The following is a 23,229-nucleotide window of genomic DNA, read 5'->3' as shown; positions in this document are numbered from 1 at the left end:
TTAACAATTTTAAACAAAGAACAATATTATTAATAAATTATCATACCTTAATACAATTTCAGAAACAATTCATCAATTTTTAAAAAACTTTATGCAGCCTATTCTGCTAGGTCATTAATTTCAGTCCACAATTATTTTATGAGACATTAAAACATAAAGAAATCATATAATTTTATTAATAAGCAAAACTTAGCTTATGTCTGAATTTTGTAATAATGGCTTTTCTAAGTCTTGCTTATTAATAAAATTATATGATTTCTAAATGTTTTAATATCTGGTGAAATTAATTAATGACCTGGGCAGAATAGTCTGCATAAAGTTTTTTAAATTTTAAATTATTAAATTTAAATCTCTCTTATTCTACAATCCTACGCCAGCAGACAAAAGATGGTTTCCAAGACATAATGGAACGAGATCCCCGGAGCAAATGGTAAACAGGACGAAAGGAATCTGAGAAACACGGCGAACAGTGTAGCAGAACGCCAATATTGTGAATCATAAATCCTATTCCATATAAACTACATTCCATGATATCTGCCTAAAGGTTATGTTTCCTTGTAGATTTTCTAATACAGACTACCATAGTTAAGTCGTAATTGATTGAGGCTTAACTATAACCAAAATTTTGGAGAGAAATAGGTATTACTAGTAGGTATTAGTACTATCCAACAGGCATTGACCAGTTGAAAAATCTAAGGTTAAAAATTGAACAATGTTAATGCCAATCCAATATGTTTTGTAAAATTTAGTAAATATTATATAAGAAACTAACATGTACTAAAATTAATTAAAAACAAAAAATGAAAGTCAGCTAAATTTTTGGAAACTTAAGTTCAACCAACGTGTAGACCCTCCATGAGACAGTATCGTGTCATTTAATATAACCCACGTCATATTTATTTATACAGTTGTGAATTTCAATATATATATATTTTTTTTTTTACCGTCCGTAGCTCAGATGTTTATCGCTCTGAGATCTACGGGCGACGCCTGCTCGAATCCGGCCTGGGACGTTGACTTTTTTCATTAAATAGCGGTCCTACAAAATGAAAAACTTGACCCCCCCAACCATGGTCAGAATAGGTTGCTTACCAGTAAATAACTAGGCAAACATCACCTTCGCTGTGGATTGCTTTAAAAAAAGAGAATAATTTTTTTTAAAAGTTTTGAACAAGGAAATTGAAAAAAATTCAGAATTTATATTTACTAAACTCATATCATTATAACAGCACTCTTCCACATAGTCGAAGACTTTGGTCACCTCCGCAGATTGTTCCATTTTTTGATTCTCCTTCCAAGAGTCTCAAGCTGGTGATGGCCAGGTCTGATGAGATGAGGTGCTTGTGAAATATATCCATGTTTTTTTATCTTGATTCTTGACAATTTTCTAAAATAATGCTCTCGAAATCTTTTGAAACATTTTGTTGGATTTCGACAAAATAATCAGATGATTTTCCAATCGGAAAGATATGACCCGATGATAGTTGGACCATGGGCATCTTATGGACGGTATCGACACGAGTACAGACGTTCCTCGTCGTCCGATTTTTTTTTCTTTATACATGTTGTCTACAACCCTTTGGTTATTATAGCATATTGCGAAAAATCAATGGATTACTAAAAATAAAATTCCGTGTAAATTTTTATCTGTACATTATTTCTTCGGTTTCTTCGAAATCCTTGACTTACAATTGTTGGAAGTCATGATTCATAGATATAGAAACAATTTCACTCACACACGCTTAAGTACTTAGAAGGAATGATGTGAACGGCAGGAGCAGATTAAGCTCTTGTATTTTCTCAAGTTTCCACACGACTTTAAAGAAGATGTCGTCAGGACCTTCTAGTATATCGCTGTTATGTTAAGAAACAAATTTAGTCGACCAACTAAAAATAAGATGAAAATCTTATAAGCGAAGATCATGAACTTTTCAGTTATTTTAAAGTAAAACTTAAGAAAAGGAATTCAGATCCCTAAATGATAAACTTTTATTCATAGTAGAACTAATTAAAATTATAATAAAAGTTGTCGAAAGTATGTTACTTTTGAAAAAAGTAGTATGAATTAAATCTGGGTCAGACTGTATTTCTTATTGGTCAACTGAGCTATAAATATGCCTTGATTGAGTCGAGACATCCAGAGGCTTTCCTGCTCAACCTGTTTTGGGTTGGTCTTTCACATCAGGAAGAGGTCAACTCAGAAGTCTCTCCCGCCCAGACTTCACAGCATATATAATTTCCATTCAGAGGTTTGAGTTAATATTTCCCTTCTGAGTTTTCCATGACTAAAGAATATCACTCAAATAATAATCGTAGTACTTTCCTGAGTACTCTGTGTTCTCAACAATAAGAAGGCTTTAAAAAGCATATCCGCATATGGAATCAGGCTGAGAAATTCTAAAATTTACATTTCAAAACTGGCTCGCAATGCTTCTAGCAGAGTTATATCCCATTGCTCCATGACATGAAAAGAAATACATTTGTTAACAAGGGATGTTCTTTTGCTAATTAACGAGTCTCCTTATGTTTGTTAACTCCTGAAGTTAATCCTGACTACCCTTTGTATTCTTATAATATTTTCTATTTATGGAATCGTTGAAATTCGAAAGAAGGATTTAGCCGGATTAAATCACACAATCATACATCAATTAGATAGCATACATCAAGAAGATAGCAAACAAAGAAAATTGCCTTTAGAAGTGCCATCTCCATTCATATTTTCAGGGAAGGAAACTAATCCCCTACCAGCATTGAATTCAAATTACACAACACTCTAGAGTTTAAACACTCTTTCTATGTTGGGAACGCCTCCAGACTAAATGGAAGCAGGAGATAAGATAATAACCATGCATCTGGAGCTTATGGAGTTATCTGGTCCGTGGTTATCTGTAGGTTATAGGAGCTCTGCTTCGGTTTTCTAAGCCTTCGTAGTTGTATTCACGTTCTTCCTCATTCACATCATTGTCATCCGGTGTGGAGAATTCCATGGATGCAATTATTAGAATTTTATTCATTTATCAACATTAGCATCTTAATAACCCCGAACACGGTTACAGTTTTATATATATCCAAAATATTTTGCAATTCCAAAGGCCTGTTTCCGATCAAAACATTTAAAATTTATGGTTGTTTTGTAGGTTATTGGTCTATCATAGAAGTGGGTACGAATTTCAGTTAAAACTACGGCATGGTCAAATGTATTTTTCATTTTTTAAAGTTTTACTTACCTTTATAACTCATTGCAATTGAGTTAATACGTTGGGAACTGATACCTGAATAGTTTATGTTAAAAAAGTGCCTTTTGAGACCTTGTGTACCTCTAAAGCCTCTCCAAATCATTTAAAGGGATGAATATTTGTGTGTTGATTGAATGGGTGCTAGAAAAATGATTTTTAAATAACTCAATGTTTAAAATACATTTTTTTAAGTTAGATATAGGAATGAAAATTAGGTCAGGAATTGCATTGCTGTTGGAAAAGTTCCAAGAAAATCTGACCTTAGTAATGGCTTTTTTTTTTTTTTTAATAATATTTGTATAGGTCTTTAAAGCTTTGTTACTAATACAATTTTATTAATTAATGTAATTTTATTAAATATAGTAGTGGCTTGTAAAGAAGTTTTACTTAAAGCGATTTCGACACTCCCTTATTTATACTCTCAAATGATTATCTGGAATCTAATGGAGACATAATAGTTATCTGTATTTGCATTGCATTTAAGTAGGTATGAATAGGATAGATGGATAGGAATTTATTTTGTGCCAAATCGTCAATATGAGAGGCCGAACTATGAATATGAATAGTTTTGTTTACGTAATGATCGAGAGCATTTAAGATTTTACGGTGGGTTTTAGTTTAAAGAATTGGAAAGAGGAGAACAATTCCAATGATAGTTCAGTTGATTTTTAAAGCTTAGCTCTGTAAAAAATTACTAAACTATATGAAAACGAATCTTACTGAAGCAACGAGAGCTGATTATTTTACATAAAATACTAATAGTTTGTTTTTAAATTACTTCATAATAATACTACGAGTAAAATTTAGTAATAATTACATAAGTATATTGTTCATAATAACACTCCTCTTGTTTTCTTGTCTGCTAAAGTTTGTAAAATCGAGCAAAATTCAATATTCTTGCTAATCTAGACTCAGTAAACAACATATAATTTTATCTTCATACTGTAAACAAAATAAGTTCGTATTTACAAATAAGGCTTCATTGTCACAGTATGATAAACGTTTCTGATATTATGAAATGATTTTCTTATTCGGATATATTTGTTGAGAAAACCTTTTGGAAGTATGGACTGTTGGCGTCATCTCTTATCGGCCTTTCCAGAACCCCATCATCCCTAACGATAAGACAGGTATACGGTATGTCGTAGGTAAACGGCGAAGAGCACCCCCATCCTTACGGAAATTCGTAACACCAAAGTTGATCTTATTTTTTTTCTTGTCTAGAACTAACGTTACCTTTAGTACTTAGGAATAAAATTGTTGGGGGTTAATAATATTTGAACTATGAAAACCAATTTTTTTTTATTTATCTAACATCAAACATGAGTATAGTATAGTTCAGTGGTTCCCAACCGGGGTCACCCAAAACCCTAGGAATCGGTGAGCCTCTTTGAGGGGTTCCATAAAATAATTTACGAATTTATTGGTTGATAAATTACATATTTAGGTAGTCTTAATTTTTTTTTTTTTGTACGACCTTAACATCCCCTTCATTGAAGATTTGGCCTGAAATAGATATTCCTCCTTTCACTCCGAATCCTTACCCACCCAAACCCATTAGTTCTTAATCTCTCATCCTTAACACTCCCTAATAATCCTGTGAGGCGTACGAAAAGAAGATGTGCACGGGACCTTCTAATTTAAAACGACGATTGAAGTGCCACAATTGGGTGGTTTCATCCTAAAGTTATCATGTGTTCTTAAATATTTATCACATTTACTTATTATATATATATATTTTTTTTTTTTGTAAAATTGTAAATTTCAATACATAAATTTTTTAAAAAACGTAATCTAGCGATCTTCCAAAATATACCTATTTCTCTTCACTTTATTCTTTATCAAATGTTAGTGTAGGGGTTCCGCCATTTTTCTACTTTCTCCAAAAGGGTTCCGTCGCCTAAAGTTTAAAACGTAAATTAAAACAATTACAAATTTATTCGATTGTATACCTCATTATGCTCAATCAAAGTATATTTGAAGCCGTGTTAAAAAATTGGTTTGCAAAACCCACTAGAAAAATGAATTTAGTAAATTTGACTGGAGTTCCTAACTCATAGACTAAATGGGCATTGACATGAAACGGTGAAATTTCCTGGTTAGTTCTGAAATGTGGTGATTTTCAGAAGGTATTAAAACGGATAAATCTCTCTTAGATATACTTTATGAAACAGCTTCCTGTAGTTTGCTTTCCCCTCCACAAGCTTGGAATAGAGTTTCCTAGGAGGTGTGTAAATACTGCACATAAATACATGGCTGAGTTTAAGATTTTATTTTATCAATTTTAACTTCGACTTTATAATTATCAATATTTTCAATAAATAAGAATGAATACATTTACCAGAGACTACAGAGTTAATCAATGAAAACAGCTGAAATTTAAAACAAAAACTAGGAATATCGTGCGTAAACGGGTATGTAATTTCTTTAATAGTCATGTCTGATAATTTAAAACAAAATTATAAAAAATCTATTTTTGGTGAAAAAAACTTAAATAGTAATAAAATTATTATGTGCCAACGTTTCGCTCCACTTTGCAGGGCTTCATCAGAGCTTACTGAATGGTTTGCACAAGAATGAAATTCAGAGAAAAAATTGTTTGTATTAATAAAAAACTGAAAAGGAAAGGAGATTTTGACGACTCTGTAAGGTTTTGAAAGTGCAAATGTTGGCAGCTGTTACGAGACGTTGGGAAATTGAATGTTTAGCAATCCTGAAATCGGGAAACAATTGATCTCACCAGCTGCTCTTCTTGACTCGCTCCAGTGCAATCCTTGCAGCTTCACAGCTGTGCCAGGAGCTATGACGGAACCTTTTATTCAGCTTTATTCATAAAGCTTCCCAATATTGTCGTACTTTATTAATAACAATGTATTTTTTATTTATTCTAATGCGAGATCCTAGAGAAAAAGTGCTGTTAAAAAGATCTTAATTAGAACTATTTTCGTGGAATCAGGTCTGCAATTTCACTTAAAGTTCTAATATGAAAAGCTACGTTTAGTCTTTAATCAAGTTAAAAATTAAATTTAGATGTTGATTATACTGAATTTAATTATGAATAGATTCTATGAGGAGATGTTCGGGGGAGATATGTGTTCTCGATTGCCCAGTCATTCAATATTCCCCAGAATTTAAAGCCTTCAACATAGCTAAGAACTAAAACAAGATAACAGCCAAAGTGATTAAATGGAATTACAGAAAAAGAAGAAACATGAGAAGATAAAAGATAATGTAGGTGCATAAATAGTATTGATGAAAATTTGTAGTCTAATATTATAAGAATATTTAAACTGTATATAATAGTATAAAGGGAAAATAGTAATATTAAAATTACGAATGGAAAAAGAAAAGAAAATAGATATGAGAATCAACTAAATAAATATGTACATGTGCAAATTTGGATATTATTTAAAATTTAAGTAATATGAAAAACTTAAAGAAAAACTAAGGAAATTACGACAGAAATTTAAAATATTTTTCCAAAGACCAAGCTGTTTGTTTTACTTTATTAGTACTATTATTTTTATAATTTTTTTTTCTTAAACTGATTTATCCATTCAAGTGTTTCTTGTAACCGGCTTTTTATTATATTTTCCTTTGAATCTATGTGTTAGTATTGTTTTCGTAACAATACTCGTGTTAGTATTTATTTGTATGTTTTTTGGTAAACTGATCTACTGCTGTGACTATTATTAATGGTCTGATCTCACATTGCCGTCTAGTAGTGAATTTGTTTAGCGGGTCACTGGAGAGGATCTAGAAGGGTGAGTTCGGGAGAGTGAATTTGTTGATCTGGTGAATTAAAAATTGTGAAACGGTGAAATTGAAGGAACAGAAGAGGGAAAGAAAAAAAGGAATGAATTGAAATATTTGTATTTGGTGTATAGACTGAAATTGATAGTAAAAGGAAACTGTAGGGAAAAAAAACTGTTTTCTTTCTATTTTATTATACCATGTAATTATATGTAATTTATATATGTCCGATTACGGATTGATCAGTATGCTGTGTGATGTAGCAACCTGATGTATTTGGGCAGATAGATGAATAAAGTATTTCTCTCTTTTAAATAATTTCGAATTTTGTACATGTATTTAATTAGTTGATTCTCATATCAATGTTATTTTCTTTTTTCATTCTTAATTTTAATATTACTATTTTATCTGTATATTATTATATACAGTTTCTATGTTCTAATCATATTACATTACGCATTTTCTTTAATACTTCTTATGTACATACATTATCTGTTATCTCCTATGTTTCTAGATTTTCTGTAATTCCATTTAATTTTTACGGTTGTTGTCTATTTAAGTTCTTAGCCCTGATGTAGGCCTGAAATTCAAGGCTGAAATGTCCGAACTAATAAATAATTTTTTTTTTCGTCACTGAACGCACCCCCAATCTTCTTATATATATATTATCCACGACCAACTATCTACTCATCATTATGAATAGATTCTAGATTGGATAGAGAAAGTCAAACAAATAAGAGTTCCCATTGCTCAATAGGATGATGTTTTATCTATTTATTCTATCCATTACTTAAACATATTTTCATTTACCACAGCAATAAAATATTTCATGGTGCATTAAGCAAATAGCTTGAGCGAAAGGATTCGATTATAGCTGACAGGGCGTCCCTCTCCAGTGTCTCTTCAGTCGCCGAGTAGAATACTCATGAACCTTCAAATCATGTAACGCTTTGTCCAGATAGGGTTAGGAGACGAAAGATCTTTTGGATTGGGACTGGATTAGCGCACAAAGTTTATTTCCGATAAATATAGCACACATCCTTCTTGAAAGTAAATTTAGTATGTTGGTAAGGTCATATACTACAGCTGGATTTAAGCGCTCTACTGAATGCAATCGTTTTTCTAAGCAAGCTAATAAAACTTTTCCTGAGACTGAAAAGAAAAAACAATTACCCTAAAGAATCAATATTTCCATATTTGATAGGATTTTTTCACATGTGGATGCAGGCATAGAATACCTTGCATGTTTTGAAATCGATGATGTTGATGCGTTACATGAACACAAAAGATCAAGGTTATTATATTCTCTTTCAACACTCACGCGTTACTTCATAAAGTCATTCTAGTATTATAAATATAAACATAAAATATTGACAAGCTATTACCCTATTTTTTTTTTTTGGTTTTGTTTACCGATTTATGTAATTTTTGATGTTGATTAAAAAAAAAATTTTTTTTTGTTTAAAAGTGACGTATATTTTAGTGCAAGAGTTTGTTTTAATTTTATTATTAGTTGAATACGAACTATAGATATAAAAATACAGTTAAATGAGAACTATCAAAGGTTTAGGTGAAATCATCAAACCACTAACAAAGGTGTACCATTTCCTTCATAATTTCTTTTGGTGGTGTTCTTGTTGCTAACTTGAGAATTTTCTCTTTCTAAGATCCAACAGTAATCTGTCACCATATCAATGTTTAATCATCCATGATATCTTTGTTCTATTTCTTTTGTTTTCATAAAAACTTTCTTCTTGCTTCTCATTCACATCTTCAAGATTTGAAGGAAAACAACCAAGCTGTGAATGAAGAAAGTGAACAGTTCGTGATACAGCACTACAGTTTGTAGTTCTACAATACACAAATCCAGGCCTTTTATTTTTCATCCTTATATTTATTTTTTTTCTCAAGATCAAAAAGCTTGGCCTTACATAAATTCGAAAACTGCTTCCAAATATATCTAAAGCACAATCCTTTCGGTAATGCGTTAGGAAATTGTTTCATTAGACCCAAGACTGTACGATAAGAGTTTTTCTTACTCGTAATTCTTTTTTAATATGTTATTTTCGGTCATGAATATTCCATTCATAAGTGAATATTGGGAACTTTGCTTTGGGACAATGTTGAATAACATAGAAATTATCACAACACGTTAATTAATAATTGGGATAACTAACCTTCCTTAGGAACAGATCAAGGCTTCCATAGCATTAGGTGAATAATAGCCGCTTTCGGACTCAGGATACCAGAGTATTTGATATTGAATTTTTCTACTACTCGTGAAAAAGTGATTGCATTAATTTTGGATTTATTATTTAATTTATCAGAATAATTATTCAATTTTATAAAGAATTTAAGTACTAAAAACCATAGTTTGAGCGTATAGCAAAGAGCTTAAAAATTTTAAATATAATGTTTGATTTGTTTATAAGCTAAAGGTTATAGGCTCTTTCATAGGGATCGCTAAAAATAATTTAAATATTTTTTTATAGAAGAGCAGCTATATCACTCAGTACTTTAACAACCTGGAAATGAAGTAATTTGGATGAAAAGAATTGTTGATTTGTAATTTTTTTTTTATTCGAGATTCTTAAAAAGTTTTAACAAGCTAATAATTCAAGAATAGTTTTGGAGTTTTCGGAGATATCAATTAAATATATTCTCCCCTCTCCTCTTGCATGATTGGGCAACCGCGAGCATCCCCCAATGGATCAGGTTTTGTGTTGATTTTTTTCCAGGCAGAAGTATCATAAAAGTGGAACTGAATTTCAGTATAATTTGGTCATGTTCAAAGGTTTTTTTTTTTGTTGCATTTTGAATGTTTTTTGAACCTGGGGAAGTGCATTTGGAGGTCTCAATGATTTTCTTCCACCTCCACCATTTTATCGAAGATTCAAAAACCTCCACAGCCTCTTCAAATTGATTTAAAAATTTGTATGAGAGTTGAGTTGAAAGTTAATAATATGCCATTTGAGGTCTTAACTTTTTTCTCCCTTCAACAAAACTTGTTCACGATTCCGCGTATCTACGTCTACAGTCATTCTCTTCCTCCCCCCTCCAAAATAGGTTTAGGGCGTTGATAAGTTTTAAGTGACTTGGGTTTTTGTAGGTCGGAATCTCTCCCCTCACCTCCCAACCTGATCTTAAGCGACTTTAATAGTTTTGATAATTAGATATAGAGTATATTTTTGGTTTGTTCTTTGTTGAGATATTATCTAAAACAGCATTCTGTTATTGCATTAACTTCTTTCCTCCAGAACTCATCTAAAATATTTTTCTAAGGGTCAACATAGAAAAATCTTGAAATGGATATGTTTAGTAAACTTTTTATTCTTGTAGTTTCTTATAAAGAAAAGAAGTTTTTTATATTTATATTTCGTTTTTGGATCATTATCTTGTTTGTTTACTTACCCTCTTCTTCTTTTTTTTTTTCACAAAATGGAAGTTTAATTGAGAACGAAGAAACTATGGTATTTTCATCAATGATTTCTATGAATTTTTTTTTTCACCTATTCCAGGATTGTCACCTATCTTTCCTATACGATCATAACACCACAGTCTCACCTTAACTTTTATCCAAAAGCAATTCTCAGCTTCTTACTATAGTAGTAAACAAAGATTGATAAAGGAAAGGTTGATGGCATTTAATTATTAGCATTGTAATGATAACGATGGGAACATGTTTACACGATCCGAGCAGCACATCGTAGTCTAACATTGTGTACCGATTGATTCAATGTCGTTAAGATTAGAGATTAGGAGCTATCATTACGATAACAGTATCATTCCTCTTGTTGTCAGCTAATGCCTTCGTTGGGGCTAATTATACTTAATTACCGCAAATCATTTAATACTACTTATAATACTCAAATGATCCAAATGAAGTATTTTTAAAAAACGTGCCCTGAAAAAAAATTATATTTAGTTAGAAAAATATCCAATATTCGATCTGTTTTCACTTCATCTTAAAAAGATGAGCTGTTTTTTATGCAAGGATTCATTCCAGAGATATGTTTATGTATTATTCAAGCGGCGGTGCTTATAAAACGCTATCGAATATTTAAAGATTATCGATATCTCTAGCCTTGACACTAACCTTAGGTATCGACAAGTGCTCACTGGTGTTTAAGCTAATGTGACTGCAGTCCATTTTTCAAATAATCCTGATTGTATATACATGTATTTAAATTTATACATATTCTATAACCATCTCTGCATTTCAAAGAATACTTCAATTGCAATTTAATCATCCTAACCTGACATTCGAATCGCCCAAAAAACACCACCGTTGTAAAAATGCCCCCACCAAAGACAAAAAAAGAATAGCCAAAAGTTGACAGCCGTAAAAAAGAAGTGATATAAAAAATGCTTGGTGCTTCGCGTCGGTATATCTTAATAAACGTCCAGAGAATGAAATTGGACGTGGGGTCTGTTTGTACCTAATAGACAACATAGTTAATGCAATTATTACTACGTTCAAAAGACTATGAAACTACCAAAGTTGCTACAGGCAGAGATCCCACCCAATTTTAGGTTTCATTTTCCATTTTAGATTCCATTCTCCAGACATCACTCCTTCCATCATAAACTCTCTAACCACTCCAACCCCTTAGTTTCTAATCTTGCATCCTCTTCCATTCCTGACAATCCTCCGAGGCGCCTGAAAAGAAAATGGCCACGAGACCAGCTAATGTAAAATGTCATTAGAGTAATACCAATGGGTAGTTTCTCTACACTCCTCCAACACTCAAATTTAACTTAGATCAGATTTACTAAATGTAATATATTGTACAGTTGTAAATAGCAATAAATAAATATTTAAAAAAAAAAAGATTCCATTCTCAGCTGAACGTAAATTAAATTAATCCGAAGGCAGCTGTTTCGTCACTTCTTTGCACAGCTGACTACTTTTGACTGTTCCTTTTTTTCGTTTGGTTGGGACACTTTTATAACAGTGTTGCTTTTTGGGAACTGAACAGCAAGGATGACATCCGTGGTACATCGCAGCTAAGTTTAGTAGAAAACACATTCAGCTGAGGAACAGAAAAACTCAATTTTTTTATTCAAAGGACTGCATCCTTCTGTGTTTTGGTCGGCATATGAGAAATGGAAGCTAAAATTGGGTTGGAAGTCTGTTGTTACCTAATTGCCAACGTAAGCATTGTAATTATATATAATAGACTATAACCGAAACTCAAGTTTCTTCAGAAATCCTTTCAAATTGTATCTCCCCTGTCTCCCGCGCAAAACTCCGAGGATCGAATTTTTTTTTTTTTACTGAACCGAGGTGCAAAGCACTAAGGATGATTCCTTGCTGTCCTAAACCCTCCTGAAGCTCCTCTCCTGGAGGGAATGCCTTTTTGATATCACACTTCATTTTATGGCTATCTATTTTTTGGCTGCAGTGGCAACAGATCATTGTACACAATAGCAGGACAAACTCATTTAAATAGAATGACGATACAAATTGTAACAAAACCTTGAATGCAAACAGATCTTTGAAATAACCTATAAATTAATGTTCACTCTCATTTCATGCAAAGGTTCAAAATGACAGATCTTCTGTCTAAACGATAATGAAGTCTAATAATAAACTTATTCATTTCAATAAGTTTCACATTTGTTAATAAAAAAAAAACTCTTTTAATCTGATAAAAAATATGGTGGAATAAACTTGCCTCACCGGGTGTGTTGTGATGGCAACGATTACTGTTCTTATATTTTTGTTTAATGCCGTTTATCTATCTTAAACTTTCTCAGAAGGTCAAACCGCCACAAAATATTCTATAAAGCGAAACAAATACTCGTGGAAAATTTTATCACAATTCGTTCGCAAATAAAATCGGTTCACTCTGACTTCTGTCAAAACAGGTATGAATTCTGTCTCGTTCATTTTCTTTCTTTATTCTTATCCCCCCTTTTCATCTCTTAGTTTGTACTTCCTTCTATAGTTCTTCTTTTTATCTGTTACTATTTCCGTTTTTATTTATTGTTTATAACCTTTTATTGTTCATACTTAATTTTTACGTTTGCATTGTATACCCTTGTAATTTTCTACTTTTTTACTAATGTTAAGTGTTTGTATCCTTTTTAGCCCTGCAACGTGTGGGGAAACGTTGGCCCAATTAGAATAGTTATTACTATTTGAGTTTTATTTGAACACACCATATTCCATTTATTATGTCAATCTTCCAAATAAAATTTACATAGAGCAGAATGTGTAAAAAAAAAAAAAAGTTTTTATTCTAACATTTTTCGAGACACCGAATTGGTACAAATTTAACAAAAGGCAATAAAGTAATGTACAAAATACATATGAATGCAAATTTGAGAGTTATTTGGTTCTGCCCGTCGAATCGCGCCAAGAAGAAGAATCTGACGGGGACAATGGCATTTTCGAAATTTTGTACCTCGGCTCACTATCGTCCAATTAAGACGAAAATGTAGAAACTTTCTCAAATCAAATGAGGGTATAATTGTGTAAATTTCATATTTCTTGACCTTATATTTCAGGAGATACAGGTTGACGAAAACCAGCATTTCTTGTATCGGGAAAATATAGTCTAGCTTGGCGGAAAGGAACGATACCGCGTTCCCAGATATGTAAATCATTATTCGCAGAAAAATATGATAACTCCCTATGAACTGTCATTATTTTATCTAATGTAGGTAGCTATAGGCATATGCGCTGTGAATATTCAAAACCATATAAATATTCACGCCACCATATTAAAATCGAGTTTTTTTTTTAGTACAAATATGGGTTGGACTTTTTTTGGTCATATTAATGGTTTCTGGGACATATAAAAATTTAATATTTTCAAAAACTAACACTTATAATATACGGTGGTTATCATTGCTCCAGGTACTTGTTTTTCCGCAAATTAATAAAATCATCTTTATAAATTTTTTGTTATATAATTTTTTTAAATGGGTTAAACTTCGCAGGTCAGTGCCAAATATTTCTGATTAATTTATGCTTAGATTTCTTTTATTTTAGTTCAATCATTGTCATATTTCTAATAGTATATTTCGTGAATTTAAATACTAATTCTACAGTTTTATTATCATGCCTATAGGTTTAATTAATAAACATTGAGGTGATATATGAAGTATGATAGATATGGCTAATTTTCATTTCAATAACAAAAATATTATTACTATGCTGACATACCAGAGGCATTTGTTTTGAGATGAGGTAAGAATAGGACCTCTTCTCAACATTTAGGACTCCAGATACCTCAGCCTAAAGGCTTGACCTCCTTTTTTACAATGTTTAGTTTATTCCTTAGATTTTCATTCCACTTAGAAGGTTATGGATATTTAATTTCCTTATCCAGGGGTTTACTTATTTCTGATGGGGTTAAAACAGCTTTACTTCCATTCTGGTACACAAGTATGGTGCGTCTAAAGGACTTCAGCATGTTTTGAAGAGGAGTAGAAAAGAAGTAATACAAACCTCATAAATGGTTACAATAAAAACTTAGTACCATTCAAATTTATGCAAGGAATACTAATTTAACCAATTGATGGGAGCTTAGACAAGAGATAGTCGATATTGCCAATTATTGGCAGTTATAGGCTTATCTAATTCGTACCTCACTATATTGAGAAGTGTGACAACATGGTAAAAATGTCCACCCACCTCTTTTCGAGCTGGTTTCTATAGTTTTTCATGATTTAGATTTTGGAATGGTCCCACTGAAAATGTAATAACTTCTCTCACACAGCATATTAACAACCATTATCCTAGAGCTATGAGCAATGTCTTCATTATTTAGGTATCATCATACTATAACAACAAAATTGATAACATTGAGCATAAAAATGATCCATGTATAATTTACATAACTGTTTTATAAATATTATTCAGAACATGTCAGAATTATAAGATGATTAAATTGTTACAGTGATCTACAACTCGGCACTGCTGTGGGAGATGGTGCTCCTTGCAGGATTCGCCAGACTCCTATACAAGAAACCCGTTCCTGAATCCTACCAGATGGACAAGAACTCTAACCTCCCCAAGCAGCTGTGCACACTCCAGGAAAAGATCACGATAAGTGAAAGTATCACGCAAGAAAGTGTCAAGAGTCCTGTGGCCAAGTACTAAGAATTTATCCAAGCTATGGTGAAAAGCTGGGTTATCTTCGACAATTTGGGTAATCTAAGAGCCCAAAAATTTCTGAGATGGTGTCGAATTATTTCGCACTTTATGCTATCAATCATAGTATTATAGGAGTCCTATAGCATTACTTATCTTATACCTCCTTTTTATTTAAACCTTAAGGAATAGTAGTGATATAATTAGTTGCATTGACCATTTGAGTATCACTGTCATATCATTAGGGTATTTTGTGCATTGGTGTTATAGTAATGTATAATAATGTAGAAAAATGTATCTAAAAAAAATTCTCGACTGCCTCTTATTTGCTTCAAAAACACATTACGAGTTAGAAGAGGAACCCCCTCACCACCTCCTCAACCCATGTAATAATAAAAGTTATTTCATTGTTCACTATTAATGAAATTTTAATTTCTAAGCTTACTCAGCAATTCCACTTAGTCATAAATTAAAACATAGAAGTGGGACAATCACTTAGTAAATGCACATATGAACAATGTTTTCCTTAGGACAACCACAGCTGCAATATTTTTTCATTGCAGCAAATCAGAATCATTATAAAAATACGAGTTTCTGAAGTATATTTCAAAGAATTTTTATTATTTTAGCCACCACTATTAATGATGATGTTTCAAGACCTATTCCTTTTAGCTTTGATCAAATATTACAAAGCGAAAATATACCCATTAAAAGAAAGCCTAGTCAGAAACCTCTGTTGATTTTTTTTTTTTCAAAACTATTATACAAATTTATATTTCCTGAAGTAATTTTATAAAATAAAGGCACAATATTTTAATGATCTATGTAGTGTATATAATTAAGCAGAAAACATTATTTAGGCTGTTTTTAATTTAGGTTTTAATATATTTAATTTTTTTATACTTATGGAATTTATTACTACTTTTTTGTACATGATTTGTAATGTATATAAGTGGGAATAATTTATTATACTCAGTTCAATTCTAAAAAATTCTAGTGATTCAGGTGATTAAGTTTTCCTAATATATTCCCTACTCTAGAATCAACTAATTATTGAAATGTTTTAGTTATAATTTATTTTTGTTATTTACATTTAATTTTAGAAAAAGCAGCTAGAAATAATAAAGCTGGCTTTTTATACTGTGATAAGCTATATTTATTTTGTAAAGATAAATTCATTATCTTATTTTATGTCATACAGTAAGCTCAATAGCATTATTATTTTATTTTTATCAGTAGAATATAAATGTTGTTTTCATTGTACTGAAAGTTTTGTTAATTATATTCTTATTAAATTCAAACTTTTATTTCTCCTACTCCTAATTTTTTGTTGTTGAAATCAGTAAAAATATCAAATCTCATTAAGTTACTTATAAATTCATTCCATTAACATTTACATACTACACAAAAATATTTCTTAAATAAATTCAATTTTTTTGACAAATATTTAAATCAATACCTGTACATGACAACATAACTATAAATAATATCCATGTTTAATAAAAACAACATAAATTATAAAAACTGATGTTTGTCTAGGAGTCAAAATGTTTAATTAATACATGCCTATATGAGGAAGGGAGAAAGAGAGCAGAAAGTGAGGCCAAGTTCAACTGCATCAAGCAATCAAGTTCAGCCTATTACCACTAATTATCTGGCAGAGCTCTGGAGGGGGGAGAGGGTTGACAGGGGGTGGGGGCAGAGGAGGAGGAGTGAAAGTGATCCTAGAGCCAGTGTTCAAGGAAGTGTGGACCAGGATGGACCCTCACAGCTTCCCTCGGCGCAGGTGTTACATACAGCACCAGGAGACTTAGCCATCTAAGGCATCTGGCGCTTTCATCATGAAGGGACACTCTTGACAGAAAAATGACTTTAACCAAAATCAGTTTTGGGTATGGGTTCCTTATTGTTCTATCAATCTGCTTAGTGTTTGGATTTAGTCAAAATCTGAAGCTGGGATGGGCCATAAATCTGTTTGAAAGATTCGGATATCTACACATAACAATGAGAGTCATGCCAAGAAACGACACAAAGTGGATATTCAGGGAACCATCAGTTGAAATTTTTAAAGACATAGAGCCTATGAAGAAGACGGAATTACTCAGTGAAGGAAATTCTGTGTTCCATGGCAACTTCAACATGTTTTTTTGTGATGACTTACATGAACTATTTAAAACTTATTTTCAAGAATTTGCCATCGAAAGACTGGACGAACCATGGGAAGCGTTTTTAGAGAACTTTAGTAATGAGACATTAGCGTATAATCTTGGCATAAATGTCAGTTATGTGTCAGGAGACCACTGCTACGTTCTAGTAAAAATCACTAGAGTGAGAGATAAAATATCTTTTTTACCAGAATTTGAAGCTTTGAATGCGTCAGTGAATCAAGCAGTGCTAGATAAAGCAGACACTGTAAAACTGGGTGATATGTCGAGTTTATGGGGTTTCGTAAAGACATTTGGTTCCCACTACATAACATCTTATGCTACAGGAAATTCAATGTATCAAGTAATAGTTTACTCTCAAAAAATATACAAGAAATTGCGAGATAAAATCGAAAAGGCATCTGGTTTTCAATCTCTCAGTAATGAAGAAATAAATTTCCTCTTCTCGCCACAGTTTGCGGAGCACATGGGTTATGTTCTGACATCGAGTGGAAACGAGACACTACTGAATTGGGCAGAAGAATCTCTAAATAGTTCCTATACGGTACCTGCAGATCCACCTTACAAAATTACTTATTCGAACCTCCTCAAGCTTTATAGAAACTCCAAACTGCTTAAGCAACTTGAAGTGTTACTGGGAAATGAAGCTTTACTTCATTTGAAGCTGATGACAGTTGGACCAGTATTCAAGGACAAGCAGATAAGAGACTGGTTTCTAGAAGTTTTAGATAATAATTTGAAATTGTGGGAAGTTAATTGAATGAGAAGTAAAATCAATACTGAATATACTGTGATTATATTAAATAAGTAGATAAACTTAAATTGAACTGATTCCAAAGTTTTTTTTTTAATAAGATTAATTTAAGTTGTATAATAATTCAAATGAAATAAAGAACATTATTTCTAGTGCAATAACGATTTCCCTTGAAAAGAAAAAATTTGATTCAATTTCATTATAGTTTCATAAAATAAATTTTAGATGATTTAACTGTTCTACAAGATACACCAAAGACAATCATTCAAAAAAGACCAACTAAATGCCAACACCAAAAACATCTAACCATATATTGGTCAGTAAACACACATTATACCAAAAATAATTTCATATATTAATGTATAGAATAATAATTAGACAAATATAAATATTTACCAAAGTTATAAGAATTAAATTTGATGTAGAAGTGATTAACTATTAAAATAACAGCAAGTTATGTTCAAGGAAAACTAAATTAAACTAATTTTATTAGCCAATCGACAAAGTCCATTCTCATATTATCAGAATGGCTCAGTAAAATATAATAGTTTATTAATTAATTATGATAAGGGTTTATTAATCATTAAGTTCAAAACTACTAAACATATTTTCTGGACAAATTAAATTTATTTGTCTTTGATAAGAGACAAAAATTATTTTTTAGTTCAAAAAATAACAATATACAATGATATAATGATGAATTTTAAAAAAGTGGCCAGCATACATCAAGTATACTATAATTTAAGTTTTATTCCTGAAACGGAAGAGGATTAAATGAATTCAAATGAATGAATTATACTGTCTTAGTTATGCACATCTACCAAAACTTATAAAAAGAAGGCCACAGAAAATGGTGTCTTCTTAAGCAAAAATACAGTATGTATTTTCCATAAGTTTATTACAAAATATGAAATAACACTCATCACAATAGTATTTATTTGTTTAAAAAATGTTTCCTTGCTCATATATCTTCCGTTTCTGAATCGGAGTCTTCTTCCATCGCAGCTTTAGCATCTTTCTCTGCTTCCGCATGGACATTGGGAGGGACTTGCTGACTTATACCATTTGTGTGCGATCCAATCCAGCTCATCTCCAACTCGAACTGTTTGTCCTTCAACTCATCATGGACGAGGTAAATACTAAACAAAAAATATATATACATATAAGTCTCAAGAACAAAACAGCAGCTGAAGTGTATTAACTCAAAAAATAAATAATGAGTAATAAATTGTTTTTTCTATAATAATACATAAGTGGACATCATTAATACAGAACTAAATAAAGTTAACATTTTTATTGAATAATTTAAAAATAAATATCACAAATTTTAGTTATTAAGGCTATAAATTAGTCTAAAAGCATATGTATATAATAATAACTTTGACTAATATTCATAAATTACTAACTAAACATTTGTTCCACATCATGAAATGAAATAATATTTAATGTTTTCTTTAATACTTAAATATAAGGGGGCCACTTATTTTGAGCACAAAATCAGTAGGATGGCTGCCAGAGATTAAAAAATTGAATGCAACTTAATAAAAAAATTATAAAAGTAAAATTTTAAGTAAGTTTGAAGAAGTAGTAATAAAGTAATAAATAATTCAAAATTAAAAGATATACTTTTGATTTTTTAACTATAAAATCGGTATTCGATATAAAGTACTTAGAACTCATGCTGACACACTCATTTGTTATATAAACAGAAATTCCTCAATTCTCATCAACTCTATACATACTTTCTGTTAAGTTACAGAGTACTACCTAAAAAATCACATTCAAACTCAAAAAGTAGAAAAACCTAACCTTTTGAGCTAACCGTTTGATTTCAAAATACACATAATCATATCCAAATTGACACTACCAGTAATATAAAGTTTTCTAAGAAATCCTAATAGATAATCACTTAATGATGCATCAATTTCAGAAAATTCTTTCAAAAGAATTATTTTTTATTGTTAATGACACTATTAGTTAAAAACATAATTCTTCCAATTTTGACATAGCTACATGGTTTATGAGGTTCTACTTAATTTAATTTTTTTTTTATGAGTTTAATTATGAGTCAACATTTTAGTAATATTGGAAGGAATAAGGATTAAACACATATTTCTCCGAAAACTATTTATTACTTTAAGGATCTCACACACATTTATAATTTTTGAAACAACATTTAAAGAAATCCTTTAATACTCGTCATGTTAAAAAACATTAGAGAATCAAGAGAGCCTTTTTAAATATGCATAAATTTATTTCTCTTTTCTCTCAACAATGTAGCTCTGTCCTTTCACCTTGCTATGTATAATAAATTTACAAATATACGTTAATAAAAAATATTTCTTATAGTATTTTTTTTATAAATAACTAGATAAAAACAAAAGAAAGGAGGAAACAGTGTATTTCACAAAATTATGTGTAAAATGACATCAGGTACTGTAGAGAGAAAATGTACAAGAAACTATTTGTGCCCAAGGCTAAACGAAGCAAAATTTGACATTTTTTTTTTTTTTTTTTTTTTTTTTTTTATGATAATCCTAAAATCTTTGTTTGTGAGGTATATAGGTCTAAAAAATGGATGAATGTGAGGTTCGAATGATGATTTATTATTAGTTCAAGTTATCGAGAGAAAAAATGATTACTTCTTCAATTTTACAATAAAATTTGCTTATAAATACATAATTTTTTTTTTGTATTTTTTGTACCCATACCCTCTTTATTTACAAAAAAACTTAAGAAATAATTGATAGCCGAATTTTAAGCCAGAAATATACAAAAATATGAATTATTTTTATAATAGAGCACATAATCGATGAAGAACAAAATACAACTTTTATTTATTTTAGGGGTGTAAATAAAAAATGTAAAATAATTCGAACTGTTTAAAAAACAGTAAGCAATAAGTAATAATCACTCAGGTACAGATATAACGAAAAAAGCTCATACAGCACTCCTCACAATTGGTGCAAACATTTTTTTACTTCATTTTCAGCTTCTTTTCTTTCTATTTCAGAAGAAATAGTTTCTCTATACTTTCTGTAGCACCCTAAACACTATTTTCTTTACATGTCGAAATCGCGAGTTAGAGTGTGGATATATTTAGATGCTGGAACTTTCTAACACTTGTTTTACTTCATTGCTTTTGATAATACCTACTTGAAGTATGGATAAGGTACATATTACAGTGAAGTCTATTTTTTCGACTTTATTATAATATAGTACAAACTGCTAGGATATATGACACTTGTGTTTTTTCCAATCTATTAGTATGGGGTGTCTAAAAGAAAAGGGGGAGGGAGTTACTCAATTTACCAAGATAATAGCAAAGGTCAAATACCCTATAAGGTCATTTTTTTCACCCCAGTACTGCCTGGGTATTTAGGCTTTGAGCTATTATTTATTGTATTTTAAGAGATTAATTAAGTTTGTTACAAATAGCCATTCATGTTGCTTTCAATCCTTTAAGAAGATAGCAATTCTTGCTTTTTAGTATTAATAAAAACAAAGCAATGAGCATTTAAAAATGAGACCAAAAGCATCTGAAGATTTTCTAGCTTAAGATCCCAGAGGGAGAAACGTAGTTCTCTATTTAAAAAATAAGTTATGTTGATAGTTGACTAAATAGAGGTATTTATTATCCCAAGAATCAATACTATTTCTGCATTAATAAATGCTTGGAGTGTCAGAAAAAAAATTGAAAAATCAAAGTAATATTATAGTAATACTTCCATGCTGGCTTTGAAAGTAATTTAAAGGAAGATTTGGTTATGGATTGTTCAATCTGTGAAAGAAGCTTTAAGGGATTCATATAGTTGTTTTTGACATCCATATCACATTCAAAAGTTCTGAATGTTGATTTTGCGAATGATTTTTTACTAACTAAAATAGAGCTCTTGTAAAGTTTTACTGGTTCAAGTTTTGAATGATTTTAAAACAGAGCACGTACAGCTTTTCTAGGCAACTATGCTAAAAAAGTTTTGTTGTTTGTCTAAGCATGGAAAACAAATGAAGGAAGGAGGAAAAGAGCAGTCCCTGACTGTAAGTGGCTGATACAGTTATCTGTACACAGTTCGCCCTTTAGAACAAAAATTTAATAATTTTTTATAGAATGATTCTGTCAAAGGTCTGAGGGTTAAATATGTAATATTGAGATTTTCAAATTATTTATCAATATTACCAATGATCAGATTTAAAAAATATGAAATAACAAGATTAAAAAAAAAAATGATTACTAATAAAACATGCGAGACATGAGTAGGGAGAAAGGCACTTAAATTTGCACTTAAAAACAATGTAACAGAAGAAAACTTTACGAGAATGTCACTGGAGAATTTTCAATTTATATTGAATAGTGTCAGGATTTTAATTGAGAGACTAGACACATTTTGACTCAGATTGTTTGCTAAATGTTTTTATTTTATTCTTGTATAAAAGAAAAAATGAGTGCTATTAAATAGTTTTTTAAAAGTAATTCTAAATATTATTCAAGTTGTTTTAACATAATACCATAATTTTATATTTTTTTAAAATTAAAATTACCCTTAGGTAAAAAAATTTGGGATAAAACACAACGGGTAATCCAAATATTTTACAAGTATGTATATGAATATATGTCTGTACATATATATTGTAATATGCTCTTTTTGAGTAAATAGTATTTTGATGTATAAAGGGTTTTTAATATGTTTTTATTTTATGTATCATTTTAATATTGTTCATTTGTTTTGTAGAACCAAAAAGCAAGCTTTCAATTTCATTGTCTATAATAAATTCATGATTCAAAACAAAACCAAGATGGATCCTTCAAAAAGTCCGTTGAATCAAGGCCATGTTGAGCAGATTCAAATATCATAAAAACTATTTTAACTCTTCCCATCATAATTGAAATACAGTAAATTTAAGAAAAAATAGAAGTCAAGAAATAGTGCTAAAGAATAATATTCAGAAAGTAAATCATTTGCAAAAATCTATAACTGTTGTGCGACAATCGATGTTTACATGGAACATCGAGACAGGTTTTGGTTTTTGGCTGGCACTTCGTTGTTTGGGCGCGATTGGGAAAGGATGTTTCCAGGTTGAGGAGGTCCTCATCAATTTCTGTCCAGCAAGGGTGGACATCTTGAAAAAAGAGGACAACCAAGAGTCACCCAAGAAGAAAAAGGAACTCTTTGTTTGGATTGCCTAACAACACACTTCGATGGATGAGAAGTAACTAAA

At 30.8% G+C, this 23,229-nt stretch overlaps 3 protein-coding genes across 3 annotated transcripts in view; 2 read left to right on the top strand and 1 right to left on the bottom strand.

Moving 5' to 3' along the window:
- The window catches only part of LOC106678944 (organic solute transporter alpha-like protein), a 194,846-nt gene extending 178,530 nt beyond the window's left edge, over positions 1 to 16,316 (top strand). The window contains exon 7 of the mRNA XM_014417811.3: positions 14,900 to 16,316. Coding sequence (XP_014273297.1) covers positions 14,900 to 15,102 — 203 coding nt within the window. The 3' untranslated portion in view covers positions 15,103 to 16,316. The remainder of the gene's footprint in view (positions 1 to 14,899) is intronic.
- A 506-nt stretch (positions 16,317 to 16,822) lies between these two features.
- Positions 16,823 to 18,089, top strand: LOC106678947 (torso-like protein). Its single transcript, XM_014417813.2, has one exon. It carries the CDS (start codon positions 16,960 to 16,962, stop codon positions 18,016 to 18,018), a length of 1,059 nt encoding a protein of 352 aa, XP_014273299.1. The 5' UTR covers positions 16,823 to 16,959; the 3' UTR covers positions 18,019 to 18,089.
- An 804-nt stretch (positions 18,090 to 18,893) lies between these two features.
- The window catches only part of Prosalpha7 (proteasome alpha7 subunit), a 13,338-nt gene continuing 9,002 nt past the window's right edge, over positions 18,894 to 23,229 (bottom strand). The window contains exon 6 of the mRNA XM_014417812.3: positions 18,894 to 19,151. Within this exon, the coding sequence (XP_014273298.1) occupies positions 18,974 to 19,151 (178 nt within the window). The 3' untranslated portion in view covers positions 18,894 to 18,973. The remainder of the gene's footprint in view (positions 19,152 to 23,229) is intronic.

Source organism: Halyomorpha halys, unplaced genomic scaffold, assembly GCF_000696795.3.
Source record: "Halyomorpha halys isolate HHAL.00 unplaced genomic scaffold, Hhal_1.1 Scaffold169.1, whole genome shotgun sequence".
NCBI lineage: Eukaryota > Metazoa > Arthropoda > Insecta > Hemiptera > Pentatomidae > Halyomorpha > Halyomorpha halys.
The sequence above is the reverse complement of the archived record's forward strand: the minus strand, read 5'-3'. Positions and strand labels throughout refer to the sequence as shown.

Bases quoted from the DNA above. Each gene is read 5' to 3' on its own strand.
- LOC106678947 (XM_014417813.2), top strand. From the start codon at position 16,960: ATGACTTTAACCAAAATCAGTTTTGGGTATGGGTTCCTTATTGTTCTA.